The sequence below is a fragment of the Myxine glutinosa genome, chromosome 1 (assembly GCF_964187855.1).
Source record: "Myxine glutinosa chromosome 1, kmMyxGlut1.1, whole genome shotgun sequence".
NCBI lineage: Eukaryota > Metazoa > Chordata > Myxini > Myxiniformes > Myxinidae > Myxine > Myxine glutinosa.
Genome location: NC_136261.1, coordinates 431,137,672 through 431,154,380, shown reverse-complemented (window position 1 = coordinate 431,154,380; position 16,709 = coordinate 431,137,672). Strand labels below are relative to the sequence as shown.

The 16,709-nt window shown below is 48.7% G+C and overlaps 1 protein-coding gene across 1 annotated transcript in view; it reads right to left on the bottom strand.

Moving 5' to 3' along the window:
* LOC144888308 (uncharacterized) overlaps nucleotides 1-16,709 on the bottom strand; it is a 151,483-nt gene that overhangs the window by 36,700 nt on the left and 98,074 nt on the right. The window contains exon 2 of the mRNA XM_078765968.1: nucleotides 11,987-13,825. Within this exon, the coding sequence (XP_078622094.1) occupies nucleotides 11,987-13,340 (1,354 nt within the window). The 5' untranslated portion in view covers nucleotides 13,341-13,825. The remainder of the gene's footprint in view (nucleotides 1-11,986; nucleotides 13,826-16,709) is intronic.

Genomic DNA, 16,709 nt, shown 5'->3' with positions numbered 1-16,709 from the left:
GTTCTGCTGCTCTCGTCCATCGCAATCACTTTTTCAAAGAGTATCAGCTCGAGTGAGGCACATAGTTTGTATCACGTTGCGAGCAACCACTGCAGACGAGTAATGGAGCATGCTAAGCGACAGTATACAGAATCTGTTTGTAATTCAATCTCAAATAAACAGCTCGGTTCTCGAGATTTTTGGAGAATTGCTAATAGCATTTTCAACCGTAATCGACCTTCGATTCCTGTCCTCTTCAATTGCCCTGAAGTACTTACTTCTCCTAATGATAAAGTCGACCTCTTTGCTGAGAATTTTGCTGCAAACTCCACACTTGAAGACCATGGACAAACATTGACTGTTTGTCCTTCCTGTCTTGGCACCAGGCCTTCCACTGTCATCAGCACACCCATGAAAGTTGCTAAGATTATACAAAGGCCTGACATTTGAAAATCTACTGCACCAGATATAATCCCTACAATTGCTTTGAAGATGTGTTCACTTGAACTGTCTTCTGTTCTCGCAAAACTGTACTGCTTGTGCATGTCAAAGTCTGTGTTTCTACTTAGCTGGAAGCAGGCTTCTGCAGTCCCTGTCTTTAAAGGATCTGGTGAGTAATCAGATTCTTCTAACTATCGGCCTGTTGGACTTCTACCCATTATCAGCAAAGTCTATGAATCCTTGATGGAACAACTCCTGACTCATCTGGAAACCCACAACCTCCAAACTGATGTTCATTGTGGCTTTAGACAGTCAAGGTCCACTGGTGATGTTCTATCCCTCATCACTGAACATGTGAATGGGGCTTTAGATAATCGTGGAGAAGCCAGAGTTGTTGCTCTCGATATCTCAAAGGCTAAAATCACATGGCATTTCTGGAAAATTGCTTGATGCAATCTCTGACTTCCTTGCAAACCATCAAATATCTGTGGTACATGAGGGACAGTAATCAGCTTTCCATAATACGAATGTGAGTCCTCAGGGGTCTGTCTGTGTTGGGTCCAACATTGTTCATGTTATACAGTCACGTGAAAAAGTAAGTACACCCCATGTAAAGTTTTGACTTTTTCAACATAGTTCAACATACAGCTATTTGATCTTCATTTCAACAATATTGATAGATAAAGGTGATATAATATAACAAATATCATGAAACATTTACATTTTGTAGTCCATTATATAATTTTAATAAACATAAATGCAAATTTCGCATGTGGAAAAAGTAAGTACACCCTGACCTTTATCACTACTTCAAATACCTAAAATTAGAATCAGGTGCACCAGCTCAGGTGCAAATGATAAGAACATCGTCAGAAAGGATCTTAGAGGAACCTGTCTTCTTTAAACCTCAGACATTTCGTTTGGTTTGCTCTTTGTTGTTGAAGTGTGTGGCGTCACCATGCCCAGATCAAAAGAGCTCTCTGAGGCCTTCAGAAAGAAGGTTATAGATGCCTATGAGTCTGGGAAGGAATTTAAAAAGATCTCCAAACAATTTGAAATCAAGACAATCATTGTCACATGGGCGGGAGTTACGGGCTCCCGCCGACTTGCTATGCGGTCCCGTGCCAGACACAGTGGTTAACCCGCCGAGGGAGGGGTACGCACGTCACCTAGAGGAAGGCATGGAGCTAGTCCATGCTTTCGCCCGCCGCCAACTCCATCTGGCGGGGGAAAAGATGAAGCGCAGGTACGACCACCGGAGCCAGGGGAGTCAGTACACTCCGGGGATGAAGATTTGGTGCTTCAATCCCCGGAGGAGGAAGGGTAGGTGCCCAAAACTCACCTCTCCCTGGCAAGGCCCGGGGGTCGTCCTGTCACAAGTCTGTGACGTGGTAGTAAAAATCAAAATGGGGCCACGAGCCCTCCCTCGGATCGTCCACGCCGACCGGATAAGGCCTTACACCGGCGAGCAGGCGCCCCCATGGATTGCCTCGGCTTTAGATGCCGAGGCGGGACCCAGTACCTCTGAATAAGGGGGGCTTATTAGTGCCAGAGGACTGGGGGATTGATGAGCAATGGGCCCTGTGGGTAAGGGTGGCATCCCTGCCACCCTTCCCATGATGGGGGCAAATGCGCTATAGTTTATGGGGTGGCTATGACAACCGAGCCAGGGAGGGCTTGGTTATATTGATAGGGACTAGAGGTGACTATAGGTGACGAGATTTAAGTAGGAGACTTGGTACCTGTAGTGGGGACGTAGTAGCTTAGTGTTTGATAATGACGTGGGAGCGCTGAGTGTAAGGGAAGACGGAGGAGCGCGAGTTTTAGAAAGGAGTAGACAGAGCAGATGATGCAGTGTGAATGGAAGTGCTGGTGAGCAGCTTCAAATGAGGCATTGGTGAGGCAATGCTCCAAGGTGTGTGTGAGTGTACAAGTGATGAATGAGAGAGCATTGCGGATGAGTGTCATGGTGAGTAGTGAGTGTTGTGGATCAGCGCGAATGCGCTTGGGGGAGAGAAGGGTGCAGGCGGCACCAAGTATGAGAGCACAGGTGTGCAAGTACAGGTGTGTGGAATATATGGAGCAGAGAATGAGTGGTGTGGAGAGAGTTGGAGTAAGTGGTACGGAGTGGTGTGCATGGTGCGAAGGTGTGGATGGGGGAAGAGTGGACCCCTTTCACGAGTACCCGGGGAGGGTAGTTTAAAGAGTAGTTAGAAGGTATAGGTAAATTGTGGTTGGATATTGGCATTTGTGGTGCGGTTGCAGAATGGTATTGTGGATGGGTGCATTGGTGTGGTGAAATTGGCTGGTCGTGTGGCCTGTTAGTATGAGTGTGAATGGTTGGGCACTCCGCCACTGTTAGATGTCGGCCAGGTGAGGCCGCAGGTGGGCTCTGGGAGCCGTTAGTGTCAGTGGGTGCCTGAGGATCCTGGGTGTGGATCGGGCAGGCCGTGCCAGGGAGGGCACTGAGGGGGTGAGAGTGCGAGAGGGCCTTCCCCAGTTAGTTAGGTTAGGGGGAGGAGCAGGTGAGCTCGGTAGGCAACAACAGTGGTGGAGGTGTGCAGGTGGGCAGACCAGCTGGGAGCGTCACACGACCCAGCCACCGAAATTGTGCGGGGGCACCGAGTGATGAATGGGGGGAGTGAGACCCCAACTTGAGAAGCACCACAGTTTGGTCAATGGGAATTGGTTTTTAGAACCCATAGTGTAAGTGGGCCAATGGTTTGGCAGGAGGAAGACCCCGGGTAATGTAAAGTTGTTAAAGTCATTTAGGAAATAGTTAGGATTGATGAACCTGTCGCACCATACGCAGCCACTTACCTGAGGTGGTGATGATGACTCCACACCTGTGTTCCTTTGTTCTGTGTTGCAGGAAAGGAGAATTGCTGTGTGGATTTGTGAGACGCATCACGACGTGGATGAGACATTGGGGTGATTCCATCTCTCCCTCCTTAGGAGGGACTGATGATGAATTGGTGATGGCAGATTTTGATGTTGAGTTGGAGATGGCAAATTTTGATGAGAGTTGGAAATGGCAAATTTGATTGGTTAGGAGGGAGAGAAGACGAATTTGGTTTATGGGAGGAACGGGGAAGACAGTAGGGACGTTTGTTGATGTGTAAAGTAGATGTTTATGTGTAGTGTTGTGTTTTGTGGATACAGCAAGGGGTAAGGGAGGGGAAATGTAGGTTACCTGGTGGGGGGGGGGGGGGGCGTACGATAGGAACATACCTGTCTCACCTGGTTCCCATGTGCCCCCAGTGTGCATTATCTTATATTGCATGCACTTTTGCGCCCTTACCACCTTACTCACCTGTCTTCTTTTGTCTCCCACCTCCGAGGATCTGGCTTTGGGGCGGAGAGAGAGGAGAGAGAGGTGCTGGCTCCGCAGTTGTGGGCCTGTACTTCCGCTGCTTGCTGCCTGCATCGGTACACCATATGGACCGCAATTTTTGTGGCCACCCACAATGGACCGCAGTTCTTTTGCGGTCAAGCACCACCCGTTGATGGACCTCTGGGTCAACGTGGCACCTATGCCATACAGGTGAACCACTTTTAGTTGGCCCCCCTGACGGCCACAATTAAGAAATGGACGTGGTTGGTGCCTTTCTTCATTTCTAAATAGGCCAGAAGCCAGAAGGCCAAGTGCACTCCAGGAAGACAAGACCAGCGGCAGAACATCGGCCGGCTGCGACACCACCGGTGACCATGGACACTTGATTGTGCATTTTTATTGAACACTTTATTGGTGCACCGGATGGTGCTGACTGTGCATAATGGGGTGGTGCTTTTGGTGCTTGGAAGGGGTGCTCTGCACATTATTAAAGGCCGTAGGGCCACAGGGCACTTGTGGGTTGGTGTATCGATGCTGGCATGCGTGCTCTCCCTATGCATAACATCTGCATGTGTTCCTCAAAGAACAGGTCCTGGATCGTAGTGTAAATATCAGTGTAGTCTTGTATAAATGATGCTCCCTACCGGCTGTATGTTTAGTTTGAGGATGCTTTCCGCAATTCGGTTATCCTGTGGGTGTGTTTCTGTTAGGAGAAGGGTGCAACGTCACAGGGGGACATATTTTCTCATTTGTGAACATCTGTAAAACTGTCGCACTCAGGGTTGAGTTAATAGTAGAGGGAACTACATCTGAGTGCCACACTAAAGTAGGTAAAAATTTATCGGGTCGGGAAGCCCCGAGGTCGAGAAGGGTGCAGTGTTGCGGATATGGGATTTGCATCCATCCATATCCGCTTGTAAATATTCCCCTATTTCCTCAATACTTCCCAACTCCCCCCAATCCCCCATTCCCTAGTCCCATTTTCTGTAAACAACACTCTGTAGACCCGACCTCCTCCTATTTCCCCCATTAAATGTCGCATCCAGGTCCACCGCATCTCATGTAGACAACTATAGGACATCTTGCTAGTTATTCTTAGTCTATGTCAGTTAAGGATTCGTTTCCATTAATTCTGACCCTTCGTTGCACCAGAATGTGATTGTATGGCACCGTTAGGAAGTTTATGACCTCACAATACCTCCCCGCAGCTCTTCCTCACAGTTCTCTTCAGCAGCAACAACAACAACAACAACAACAACGAGCGCAGGGAGTGCACGTCCTCACTCCGGCTTGGTTGGTAGGAGTGGTGGAAGGACACCAGGCCTTCCCAACGAGCCACCATCGGACATGTACTCGACGGGGTTACCAAACAGGGGCAGAACATGGCTCCCTGTCGGCTCCTCGTCAAGGGCGGAGCCCGGTAACCCCCGCACCCAATGGAAGCGGCGGACTGGCCCCAGTTGGGGCGGAACCAACCAGCCGAGGGCGTGTCACTCCCCGTTGAGCATGCGCAGTAGAGAGAGAGGTGACGTCAGATGCGCGCTGAGCTAGAAGCAAGAGAGACGTACCCTCCGAGCGCTGTGAGACCTCTGCCGTTCAGCGAGACCTCCCTGCATCTTTGGACTGTGCTTTATCCTGTCCCCGAGCCAAGGTGCACCTTGTGCCATCGATCTACCTGTCCATTCCTGCCATCAACCCCTGTGTGAGTCTGCCTTGTCCGTTTGTCAGTGGTCTGTCTGGGAATAAATAAGCCTGTATTTAAGTGCCCATCTCTTCTGTGTTCTTTACCTCACTCTACCTTGTAATCTACCCCTTTTCTCCACGACTGTAATTACACCCTCCTCCGGAGGTCTTGTGAACTGTACCCCCTTGCGTCATTTCATCTTTCCCAGTCGTCGTGTCTTTTCTATCATTGATTTAGCATAGCGCGATTTGGCCAACGTTATATTCGGGTGTAGCTTGTTAATGGTTCGAACTACGGGTTACTAAACCCACTCGGTAACCTAAAACCGTAGCTCGAACGGCCGTCTCTTCCCTGTCTCACGACTGACCATTGCAATCAGGTCCCGGGAAGGCCCCTTCCGACTTTCTGGCCCGAATACCCTGGCGGCGCTGCGGGCGGGAGAGAGCGTTGGGACGACCAGGAACGGAGAGTGGTTAGTAGAAGGAACGGCGGGTTGATCTCCGCAGGGCAACGAGGGAAGCCCTCTCCGTTTCCGTAACAATATCTTCCCATCTACATCGAGCAATGATATTGGTCTAAACTGCTCCAGTGTCACAGCCTCCTCCTGCTTTGGAATATAAACTCCTTCTGCCCTTGTCCATTGACTGGGCACCACTCCTTCGCCTCATGCTCATCCTCTCATATATATATATATATATATATATATATATATATATATATATATATATATATATATATATATATATATATATATATAATCGGGAGATTAAATCAGACGCGGACGTAGCTTCAGGACTTCGATCTTTAATTTTTGACAAGCTTTCGACCAAAAAAGCTCTTCTTCTGAGTCGGCCCCAAGTTGAAAGGAACTTGGGGTCCTGAAGCTACGTCCACGTCTGATTTAATCTCCCGATTATATATTCAATGCAAATGAGACGCCCTGCTCATACTGTGGAGTTTCTACTATTTCTCACAGTTTTATATATATATATATATATATATATATATATATATATATATATATATATATATATATTGAACGAGCTGGGGCTCCCACGTCGATCGGAAGAATGGACGCGACAAAAAGCTGGAATTCATCCGAGTTGCTTTAATCAAATCAAACACTCAGGCACTCTGAAAACCCGTTTATCGGGCAGCAATATATATCTATTATCCCGGGGGGTTTGCCCAGGCCCGGCGCCAGGGGGCGTGGCCCAGCGTCCCGACCGAGGCCTGGCAAGTTGAGCGCGGGCCTGCCCAGGCGTCCTGGACGAGCCCGGCATGGTGATCGCTCCGCGTCCTTGATAGGTGCAAGGCGATTGTGAAAACCCAGCGGCAGCCGCTACACACGTCCCCCCAGAATCGACTTGCACCGGCAGGGTCAATTTGAGGGGGGTCCTGATGACCCGGCCGAAGCGACCCCTGGCGGGTCATGGGAGGGGGTCCGGTGAGGTGGTGGGCGGTCGAGTGGGGGGTACCGTGGACGGGGGGCGGCCTCGCCGCAGCGGAAGGGCCACCCGTGGTGGGTGGTCGACGTCCACGTGCGCCGGCTTGAGGCGGTCCACCGCAATCCAGTCCGACCTGCCGCCGATGTCGGTGACGAACGACTTGTCGTCCCGTCGCAGCACCCGGAAGGGCCCGTCGTACGGCGGCTGGAGTGGACACCGATGTGCGTCGTGACGCACAAAAACATACTCCGCTGTGCGGAGTGCTGGGGGGATGTAGGACTGGGGGTCACCGTGGTGGGATGTTGGCACGGGGGCAAACCGTCGGGCGGCCTCCTGGAGGTCCGAGCGCTGGTGAGCTGCGGACCAGGTACTGGTAGCGTTGGGCACGAATTCGCCCGGGACGCGTAGCGCCTGGCCATAGACAAGCTCGGCGGTGGATGCCTGGAGGTCCTCCTTGGGGGCCGTGCGAAGGCCCAAAAGGACCCACGGCAGCCGGTCGGCCCAACCGCCGTCTTGAAGGCCGGCCATGAGCGCGGCCTTCATGGAGCGGTGGAATCGCTCGCACAACCCGTTTGCTTGGGGGTGGTAGGCCGTAGTACGGTGGAGCTTGACCCCCAGGTTGCAGGCGACCGCGCCCCACAGCTCGGAGGTGGGCCTTCTGTCCAAACCTGGCATGATAGTAACACCACGCTTGGTCAGGTGGAGGCCCCGGTCGTCGTGCTGGAGGTGGTCGGCTCGGTGTAGCGGCCGCCAATTGCGTCGGCAGTTCGGCCGTCGACCGTGCCGGGTGCTCGGGCGCCATGGGTGTTGCGTCGGACGGCGGTGAGTCCCATGTCGCCGCTGCGATGCGCTGTCCTGCGGCGGAGATCTTGTCGGCTTCTCTGGCAAGGGCCCGGGGATCTGTGATCGTCGTGCTTGCCAGGGCGAGGCGTACCGGGTTAGGCAGCTGACGGAGGAACAGCTCCCGGAACAGGAATGCCGGAGAGTGCTCGCCGAGCAGTGAAAGCATGTAGTCCATTCGCTCGGAAGGGCGCGTGTCGCCGAGCTCAGGCAGTTCGAGCAGGCGCCGTGCGCGTTCCGCCGATGGGAGGGCGAAAGCATCGAGGAGAAGCTTCTTAATCGCGCCGAATTTGTCAGCGGCTGGCGGGCTCTCGAGGAGGCTCAGGGCGCGGGCCGCGGTCGCCGAACCGAGCGCAGCTACCACATGGTGGAAGCGGGTGTCTCCGGCCGTGATGCCTCGCAGGGCAAACAGGGACTCCGCCTGTGCAAACCAAACCGCCGCGTGAGCCTCCCAGAAGGTAGGCAGTTTAAGGGCGACTGCCGTGTCCATGTCGGTAGGTCACCAATGAAGGAGCTGGGGCTCCCACGTCGATCGGAAGAATGGACGCGACAAAAAGCTGGAATTCATCCGAGTTGCTTTAATCAAATCAAACACTCGGGCACTCTGAAAACCCGTTTATCGGGCAGAAATATATATCTATTATCCCGGGGGGTTTGCCCAGGCCCGGCGCCAGGGGGCGTGGCCCAGCGTCCTGGCTGCGGCCTGGCAAGTTGAGGGCGAGCCTGCCCGGGCATGCCCGGGCGTCCCGACCGAGGCCTGGCAAGTTGAGCGCGGGCCTGCCCGGGCGTCCTGGACGAGCCCGGCATGGTGATCGCTCCGCGTCCTTGATAGGTGCAAGGCGATTGTGAAAACCCAGCGACAGCCGCTACACAATATATATATATTGCTACGGTTTTGATATTTGTACATTGGACTCAATAAATGCTAAAGGTTTGCCCCTCATAGAGTAGTTCCACGAGCAACAGTTATAGGCCCATTTGTAGTGTAGTTATGTCTTAGTATGTGTAAGAATAGGCCATTTACCCTCTTAGTACCTGCGTTGTGTAAAGACAGGAGATAGGCCCCCAATCATTTTGCATCCACCTCCATTCTACCTCTATGGGCGCAATCCATCCCGCGTCCCATTTGGCTGTCCACTAGTCGAGTTAACACGAGGTGGGCCTCGGAAGGTGAAGGAGGGGAGCTGGGTCGGGGTGAGCGGCGTGGGGGAACGGTAAGAGCCACCAGCCAATCAGAGCTCGAGCGGCATGGCGTGAGAGGGCGTGGTGAAGAGAGTCTGGTGAATTCCAGAAGGTTCGCGGGGTGGGTCTATAAAAGCCCATACGAAAAGCCCTCGAAAGGACTTGAGGACTTGAGGAGAGAGGACTTGATGCAGCGGGACTTGTACGAAGAAGGGCTCACAGAGGAAAGGACTGTGCCAGAGAACTTGCATCACTCGCCGTTGTTGAACTTTGACCCACACAATAGAACATGCGCGCCAGGGGATAGAGGAAGAGGCGTTGGCCGCACATGTACGTGGGTGCAGCCAGACGCATCGGTTTTTTTTTTTTTTTTTTTTTTTTTTTTTTTTTGTATACAATATCGAGGCTCGTGAAAGAGCGAACATTAATCACACAGAAAGACAAACCGACACATAAAACATATAACATAGGGAGCGGTAGACAAGATGGGGAGAGAGGGGGAAGGACACAAACACAACATTTGAGAGCAGGGACCGAGAGACATGGAGACATCGAGAGATCTGAGAGAGGGCGAGGGCTTTGGGGGGGGGGGGGGCGTGGGAAGGGGGCAGTGGGAGAGGTATAAAACATATGGACACTGCCAGGACTTCCAGGAAAGAAGTTGGAATTTCAAACAAGGTGGATCTGGGGTGAATTAGCGGGGGTAGAAAAGATCAAGGTTTTGGATGGGGGAAGATAAGAGATGGTGGTGAACAGCTGTTTTAAAGACCTGGAGGGAGGAGTGGGATTGAAGGGAGTGAGGGAGTTTGTTCCAGAGGCGGGAGAAAAGAGGAATGAAAGAGTGAAGGTGAGCGGAGAGCCGAGATTTCGGCAGTTTAACCATCAGAGGGTTGCTGGCAGATCTTGTGCGACCTGTAGGAATATTTGGGGGACAGAGCACAGAGAGAGCTGGGGGTGCAAGGCCGGAGAGGAGTCGGTAGAAGACAGAAAGACCACCTACCTGCCTGCGGTGAGTGAGTGAAAGGCCCTCAGAGATAGCTTCATCGCGGGAGATTCCAATAATTCTGAAAGCTTTGGTTTCAACAGCGTGAAGCCGAGCTAGGTGTGAGGCAGGAGCACCGGCCCATAGGGGAGAACAGTATTCCATTGAGCTGCGGATGAAAGCCTTGTATGTGGTGAGGAGCTCAGGTGTGCCGAGGAAGGACTTCGCACGACGGAGGATGCCCAGTCGGCGACTGGCTTTGGAGGCCAGCTTGGAAATGTGGTTTTCCCAAGAAAGATCATGGCAGATAGTGAGACCCAAAATCTTGAGCGACAGAACTTCTTGGAGAGGATTGTTGAGAAAGTAGATGGGAGGGTTGTCCAGTCGATCTTTTCGGAGAGACATAGTAAGAGTGTGAGATTTGTCAGGATTGAAAGACATGTTCCACTTGTTTGACCAGTCTGTGATTTTGCCCAGGTCTTCAGAGAGTGAGGAGGCAGCAGACTGCCGATCTGAGGGAAGAGGAATGGAGCGGCAGAGAGTGGAGTCATCAGCAAAGAGATAGAGAGGATTTTCGAGAGAGTCAGAGAGATCATTGATGAAGACCAGAAAAAGCACGGGGCCCAGAACACTGCCTTGGGGAACTCCAGCCTGAACAGGAAGAGGAGATGAGAGAAACCCATTCAGGGCCACACGTTGACGACGACTAGAGAGGAAGTCCGCCAGCCATGCATGGAGATTTCCATGGATACCAAAGGAGGAGAGTTTGGTGAGCAGAGTGGGGTGCCAGACCGTGTCGAAGGCACGTGATATGTCGAGGGAGACAGCTCTAATTTCCTGTTTGGCATTGAGGACCTCCATCCATTGTTGAGACAGCAGAAGCAGCATGTCCAGAGTAGAGTGACCTGGTCTGAAACCAAATTGATGATCAGAGATCAAGCCATTGGAGAAGAGGAAAGATTTCATATCAGAAGCAATGATGGATTCCATGACTTTGCTGATAATTGGGAGAAGGCTGATTGGTCTGTAGTTGCTAGGATCTGTTTTTGCACCTTTTTTGTGCAAAGCGGTGATGTTGGCTGATTTCCAAGCAGATGGCAGTTGACCTTGAGCAAAAGAGAGGGTGAAGAGAACAGAGAGAGGGTGAGATAGAGCAGCAGAGCAGGATTTTAGGACCCGTGGGCTGATGCCGTCGGGTCCAGTTGCAGAATCAGAGTCGAGGGTTGACAGAAACTTTTCCACCTTGTCAGGAGGAAAGGACACGGAGTCCAGGAGCAGCAGGGTACGACTGGGTATGGTGGGTACAGAGAGGGATGGGTTTGGGACACAAGATTTAGAGGCAAACACAGAGTTGAGGCATTCAGCTTTTTCACGTGCGGAGTCAGCTGTGTAGCCGTTTGAGGTAAGGGAGGGGATGGAGGGGGAACAAACACCAGAAACGGATTTGACCAGACGCCACCAGGATTTGGAAGAGGGAGACAGATAAGAGAGTTCGGTCTTGAGAACGGAGAGATATTGTTTCCTGGCTCTCCTGAGGGTGGACACACACTTGTTTCGGGCTTTGTGAAAGGAAATGAGATTTCCTTCCGTTGGATTTGCTTTCCAGGAGACGAAGGCAAGTTGTTTCTGGGCAACAGCCTCACCACAAGATTCCGTGTACCATGGACGGGAGGAAGGGTATGACAACTGAAGACGAGATGGGATAAATCTGTGCATGAGAGAGAGCAATTTACTTTGGAAGAATTCCCAGGATGAGTTGATGTCAGAGGTGGTAGAGATGGGAGACCAGTCCAGATGATTGATGGCTGCTTGAAGACCGTGCCAGTTGGCCTGAGTGAAATGCCAGACTCGTCGACGCTGAGCAGGCTCCCTGAGGATGGTCAGAGAGATGTCCACTTTAACAAGGACATGATCAGATGATCCGATCGGAGCAGAAGAAGAGCAGCAGACATTTTCAGGGAAGTTAGTCATAACCAAGTCCAGAAGAGAAGATGTTCCGTTGACTGAGATCCGGGTCGGGAAATTGACAGATTGTGTCAGACCCAGTGAGTCGCAGAAGTCCTTTGCTGAGGAGCCATGGCTGGTGAGAGAGGTACCCACACCCAGCCAACTGGCATGATGACAGTTGAAATCACCACATATGAGGAAGAGAGAGTTGGGATGAGTAGATAGAAGTTGGTCCATATCATCAGACAGCGAGATGTAGATGGAGTCATCACTGTTTGGTGGACGGTACAACACACATATGAACAAGAGGTGGGAGCGAAGGGGAAGCCGTAGCCAGAGGTATTCCTGGGGGTGAGGTGGAGAGAGTGCAGTGCAGGGCGAGTGAGGAAGAGAGTTTTTGATAAAGATAGCAACCCCGCCTCCAGGACGAGGCTCAGGTCTATCATACCGGAGGAGGGAGTAGCCCGGGAGAGATACTATGGAATCAGAGACATCATAAAGGAGGAAAGTTTCTGTTAAGCAGATCACGTCTGGTTTGACAGAAGCAACCTGTATGGAGAGATCAGTTAAGTTTGAACGAAGGCCCCGGATGTTTGAGGTCCATACCGTTAATGAAGAGGAAGGGGGAGCATCAGATACAGAACAGGGGGGAGGAGGGGTAGGGTAAGATGTGGAAGAGGTGGAAGAGGTAGGGAGAGCTGTTGAAGGTGTGTCAGAGATTTCAGAATAGCTCGGAGAAAGGGAAGGATGGGGCGGACAAAAGGTTTGATGGTGATTGGGTGAGCCACAATGAGGTGTTATTTGAGGAGGGGGAAGAGCGAGGCAGAAGGTTGGGGGAGATGGAGGTGAGAGTTTGAAGGGGGAAGAAGCGGGGAGGATGCTTTGAGGAGGGGGAGTGAGCGGGGGGAAATTGAGAAGCAATGAGGGTGGGGAGATTTGAAGGGGAGGGGTGAGGGGGGAGTTTGGGAGGGAAGGGACAAGGGGAGGGATTTGAAAGGGATGGGATATGGGGGAGATTTGGAGGGGAGGGGTGAGGCAGGAGTCTAGGAGGGGAGGGGCGAGGGGGCGTCTTGGCGGGGAGGGGTGAGGGAGTAGTTTAGGAGGGAGGGGGCAAGGGGGGAGATTTGAAAGGGATGGGTGATGGGGAAGATTTGGAGGGGAGGGGTGATGGGGAAGATTTGGAGGGGAGGGGTTATGGGGAAGATTTGGAGGGGAGGGGTGAGATTGGATTTTTGAAAGTGTACGATTTATGGGAAACGAACATTTATTGCAAAATGAGTTTCTTGTGACCTTCGAGTTAAAAATACGTTTAAGGACGCTGGATGGAGGATGGAGTGCAGGAGAGTTTAGGGAATGTAGAACAAAGGCACTATAGGAGATGGATATTTTTTTTGGGATGAATTGATTTGGTGAGCAAGTCGAAAGCAGCCTTTTAAAGAAGAAGAAGAAAAAGGTGTTATAAAATATGACGGAATACATAACTTGAGGGGAAAGTGTAAACATTGAAGGTTAATGAGTGAAAACTATCTGGGGAAATGGGGGAGAAACACGTGGTCGAAGAACGAACGAACGAATAAAAATGAATAAACGAATGAGAACAGAGAAGGAAATGTTTTTTTTTTTGTTTGTTTTTTTTTGAGTTGAGATTTACACAAGGAAGTAGGCTATGGGTGAAAAGACTGGGAATACAGAGAACGAAAGTTATTGGATCACAAACGACGGACCACTGAGAGAAAAACAAAGCCTCAAGGTTGTACAGTGCACACTGTACAAGGCCTTGCTCGCGACACGGCAAACAGACGATCAATTTATGAAAGATAAACACCGAGAAACAACCAAAGTTGCACACAATAACTTCACACACCGAAAGATAAATACAGTTTCGACAAAATACAATTGTGAACAGACTTAACTTCGAAAAACGTGGAGACCGTGTGGAGCTTCGAAAATCCCTGCCGCCGTCTCCAAGATCTCGCGAGATCTCAGATCTCATTCTCTCAGATCTCAGATTCTCTCAGATCTCATTCTCAGATCTCTCAGATCGCGAGATCTCATTCGGTAACGAATATAGCGCATTTTGGCCATGTGAGTGAATGCGGCCATAACCGCGAGTGAATAAGTGAATGAATAGCCTACAGCCGCGCTGAGTCCGCCCCCTACCGTTCGCACCGAGATAACCCGTTCCGTTCAGGCGACACGATACGCTGTCCTGCCTTCTCCTACCTCCATCTTCACGGGACGTGCCGGGGACCGGAGAGAGCTGCACGAGAGCCATCCCTGGACGCGCTGAACATAATCCTGCCATCTGCAATCCCCGTGTGAGTGTGTGTGTCAGACGGGTCCGTTGTCCTTGGGGATTAAGTATAAGACTTTCTAAGGCTTGCTCTGTGTCCCTTTCCTTCTACAAATCCTTGTATAGTGTAAATAAAATCTGTTCTTCCTTCTGATTCGATCGTTCCCGTGATTTCTCCATTGACTAAAGCGTGGTACGAATAGAACCGCTTGAATCAGGTTCCACCATCTTTAACGGCGCGGATCACATGTACGCAACCGCTCAGTGTATCACCAACACACATGGTTCGTGCGAGCCTTATTTCCTCGCTTCAGGGCAGCGCTAGTACTTGGGTAAGAGCGAATTTGGTCCCGAAACCCTATTTAGCGCTGTCCGGAAGGGACGTAATAGGTCTCGGGTCGTGCCAGGTCAGTCAAGACAAGGGGACTAATCTGCCAGCGACAGATCCTCAACTATATATATATATATATATATATATATATATATATATATATATATATATGTATATATATATATATATATATGTATATATATATATATATATATGTATATATATATATATATATATATATATATATATGTATATATATATATATATATATATATATATATATATATATATATATATATATATATATATATATATATATATAATATATATATATAGAATATATAGAAGATAATGTAAAAAACAAAAACAATGCAATTTCACTTACAGTTTCGGATTCAGCGTTCAATTCTATATAAATGAGTGTATTTTGAAGCATGTGCGACATCAAATAAAATTGTAAGCCAGGAAAATACGTTTGTTTCATTCCTTCGGGATACAACATGTAAAACTGGCCCAAACGTGAAAATAAAACTCGCTCATTGTAAGTCGTACAAGCTAATGCGACCACTCATTCTTCTGGGAAGAATCCCGTGCACATGCTGGTCACACTTATAAGTCACCTAAGTCTTTATAAGTTCATCAAATACTGACACCACGATTGACATTCGCTGAGGTAAATGTTGATATCTCTTCTGAGGTAAAAAAAAAAGAAAAAAGTTTTAAAGCATTATACGTATCAACCAATACATTTTATGAAACGGGGAAACCTAATACACACTTTGGTGGTTTTAAAATGACAGAATATGTCTTTATTAGAAAAAAGAATTAACATTGAAGACGACGCTGCTAAACAATACACCGCTCTAATGCATAACCATGAGTTTAAACTACATGTACAACAAATATGAAAACTATTTTCATATCACAATGTTAAATATAGAATATATAGAAGATAATGTTAAAAAAAAATGAGCCCTATCTTCCAATGGTAAAAAATTCCCCAAAAAAATTCCTGTATCTGGAATAATATCCTGAGCTTCACCAAAAACGAATCAATTCTTCCTTATCCCAAAGGCAATCATCCCACCAACTTTCATCCAAATCTGTTCAGAACTTTTCCAGATATCTTGTTCACAAACACACGAACACACACACACACACACACACACACACACGATTGAATGCATTACTCAATGGCGGGAGTAATTAGCAACTTGGAAAAAAAATCACACAACAGCAGGTTTTAAAATAAAGTGTGAGTTTTCATTTTTATAGGGCTTTTTTTGTTGTGGTGACGACCGAGAGCATGTTTTTAAATAAAGTGCGAGTTTTAATTTTTATAGGGCTTTTTTTGTTGTGGTGACTACCAAGAGCATGTTTTTAAATAAGGTGTGAGTTTTAATTTTAATAGGGCTTTCAGGATGTGGTGACTACCAAGAGCATGTTTTTAAACAAGGTGTGAGTTTTAATTTTTATAGGGCTTGTCATGGTGTGGTGATTAGCAAGAGCATGTTTTTAAATAAAGTGTGAGTTTTCATTTTTATAGGGCTTTTTTTGTTGTGGTGACGACCGAGAGCATGTTTTTAAATTAAGTGCGAATTTTAATTTTTATAGGGCTTTTTTTGTTGTGGTGACGACCGAGAGCATGTTTTTAAATAAAGTGCGAATTTTAATTTTTATCGGGCTTTTCATGTTGTAGTGACGACCGAGAGCATGTTTTTAAATTAAGTGCGAATTTTCATTTTTATAGGGCTTTTTTTGTTGTGGTGACTACCAAGAGCATGTTTTTAAACAAGGTGTGAGTTTTAATTTTTATAGGACTTTCAGGATGTGGTGACTACCAAGAGCATGTTTTTAAACAAGGTGTGAGTTTTAATTTTTATCGGGCTTTTCATGTTGTAGTGACGACCAAGAGCATGTTTTTAAATAAAGTGTGAGTTTTAATTTTTATAGGGCTTTCAGGATGTGATGACTACCAAGAGCATGTTTTTAAACAAGGTGTGAGTTTTAATTTTTATAGGGCTTTCAGGATGTGGTGATTAGCAAGAGCATGTTTTTAAATGAAGTGTGAATTTTAATTTTTATAGGGCTTTTATGTGGTGTTGACTTCCAAGAGCATGTTTTCAAATAAAGTGTGAGTTTTAATTTTTATAGGGCTTTTATGTGGTGTTGACTTCCAAGAGCATGTTTTTAAATAAAGTGTGAGTTTTCATTTTTATAGGGCTTTTTTTGTTGTGGTGACTACCAA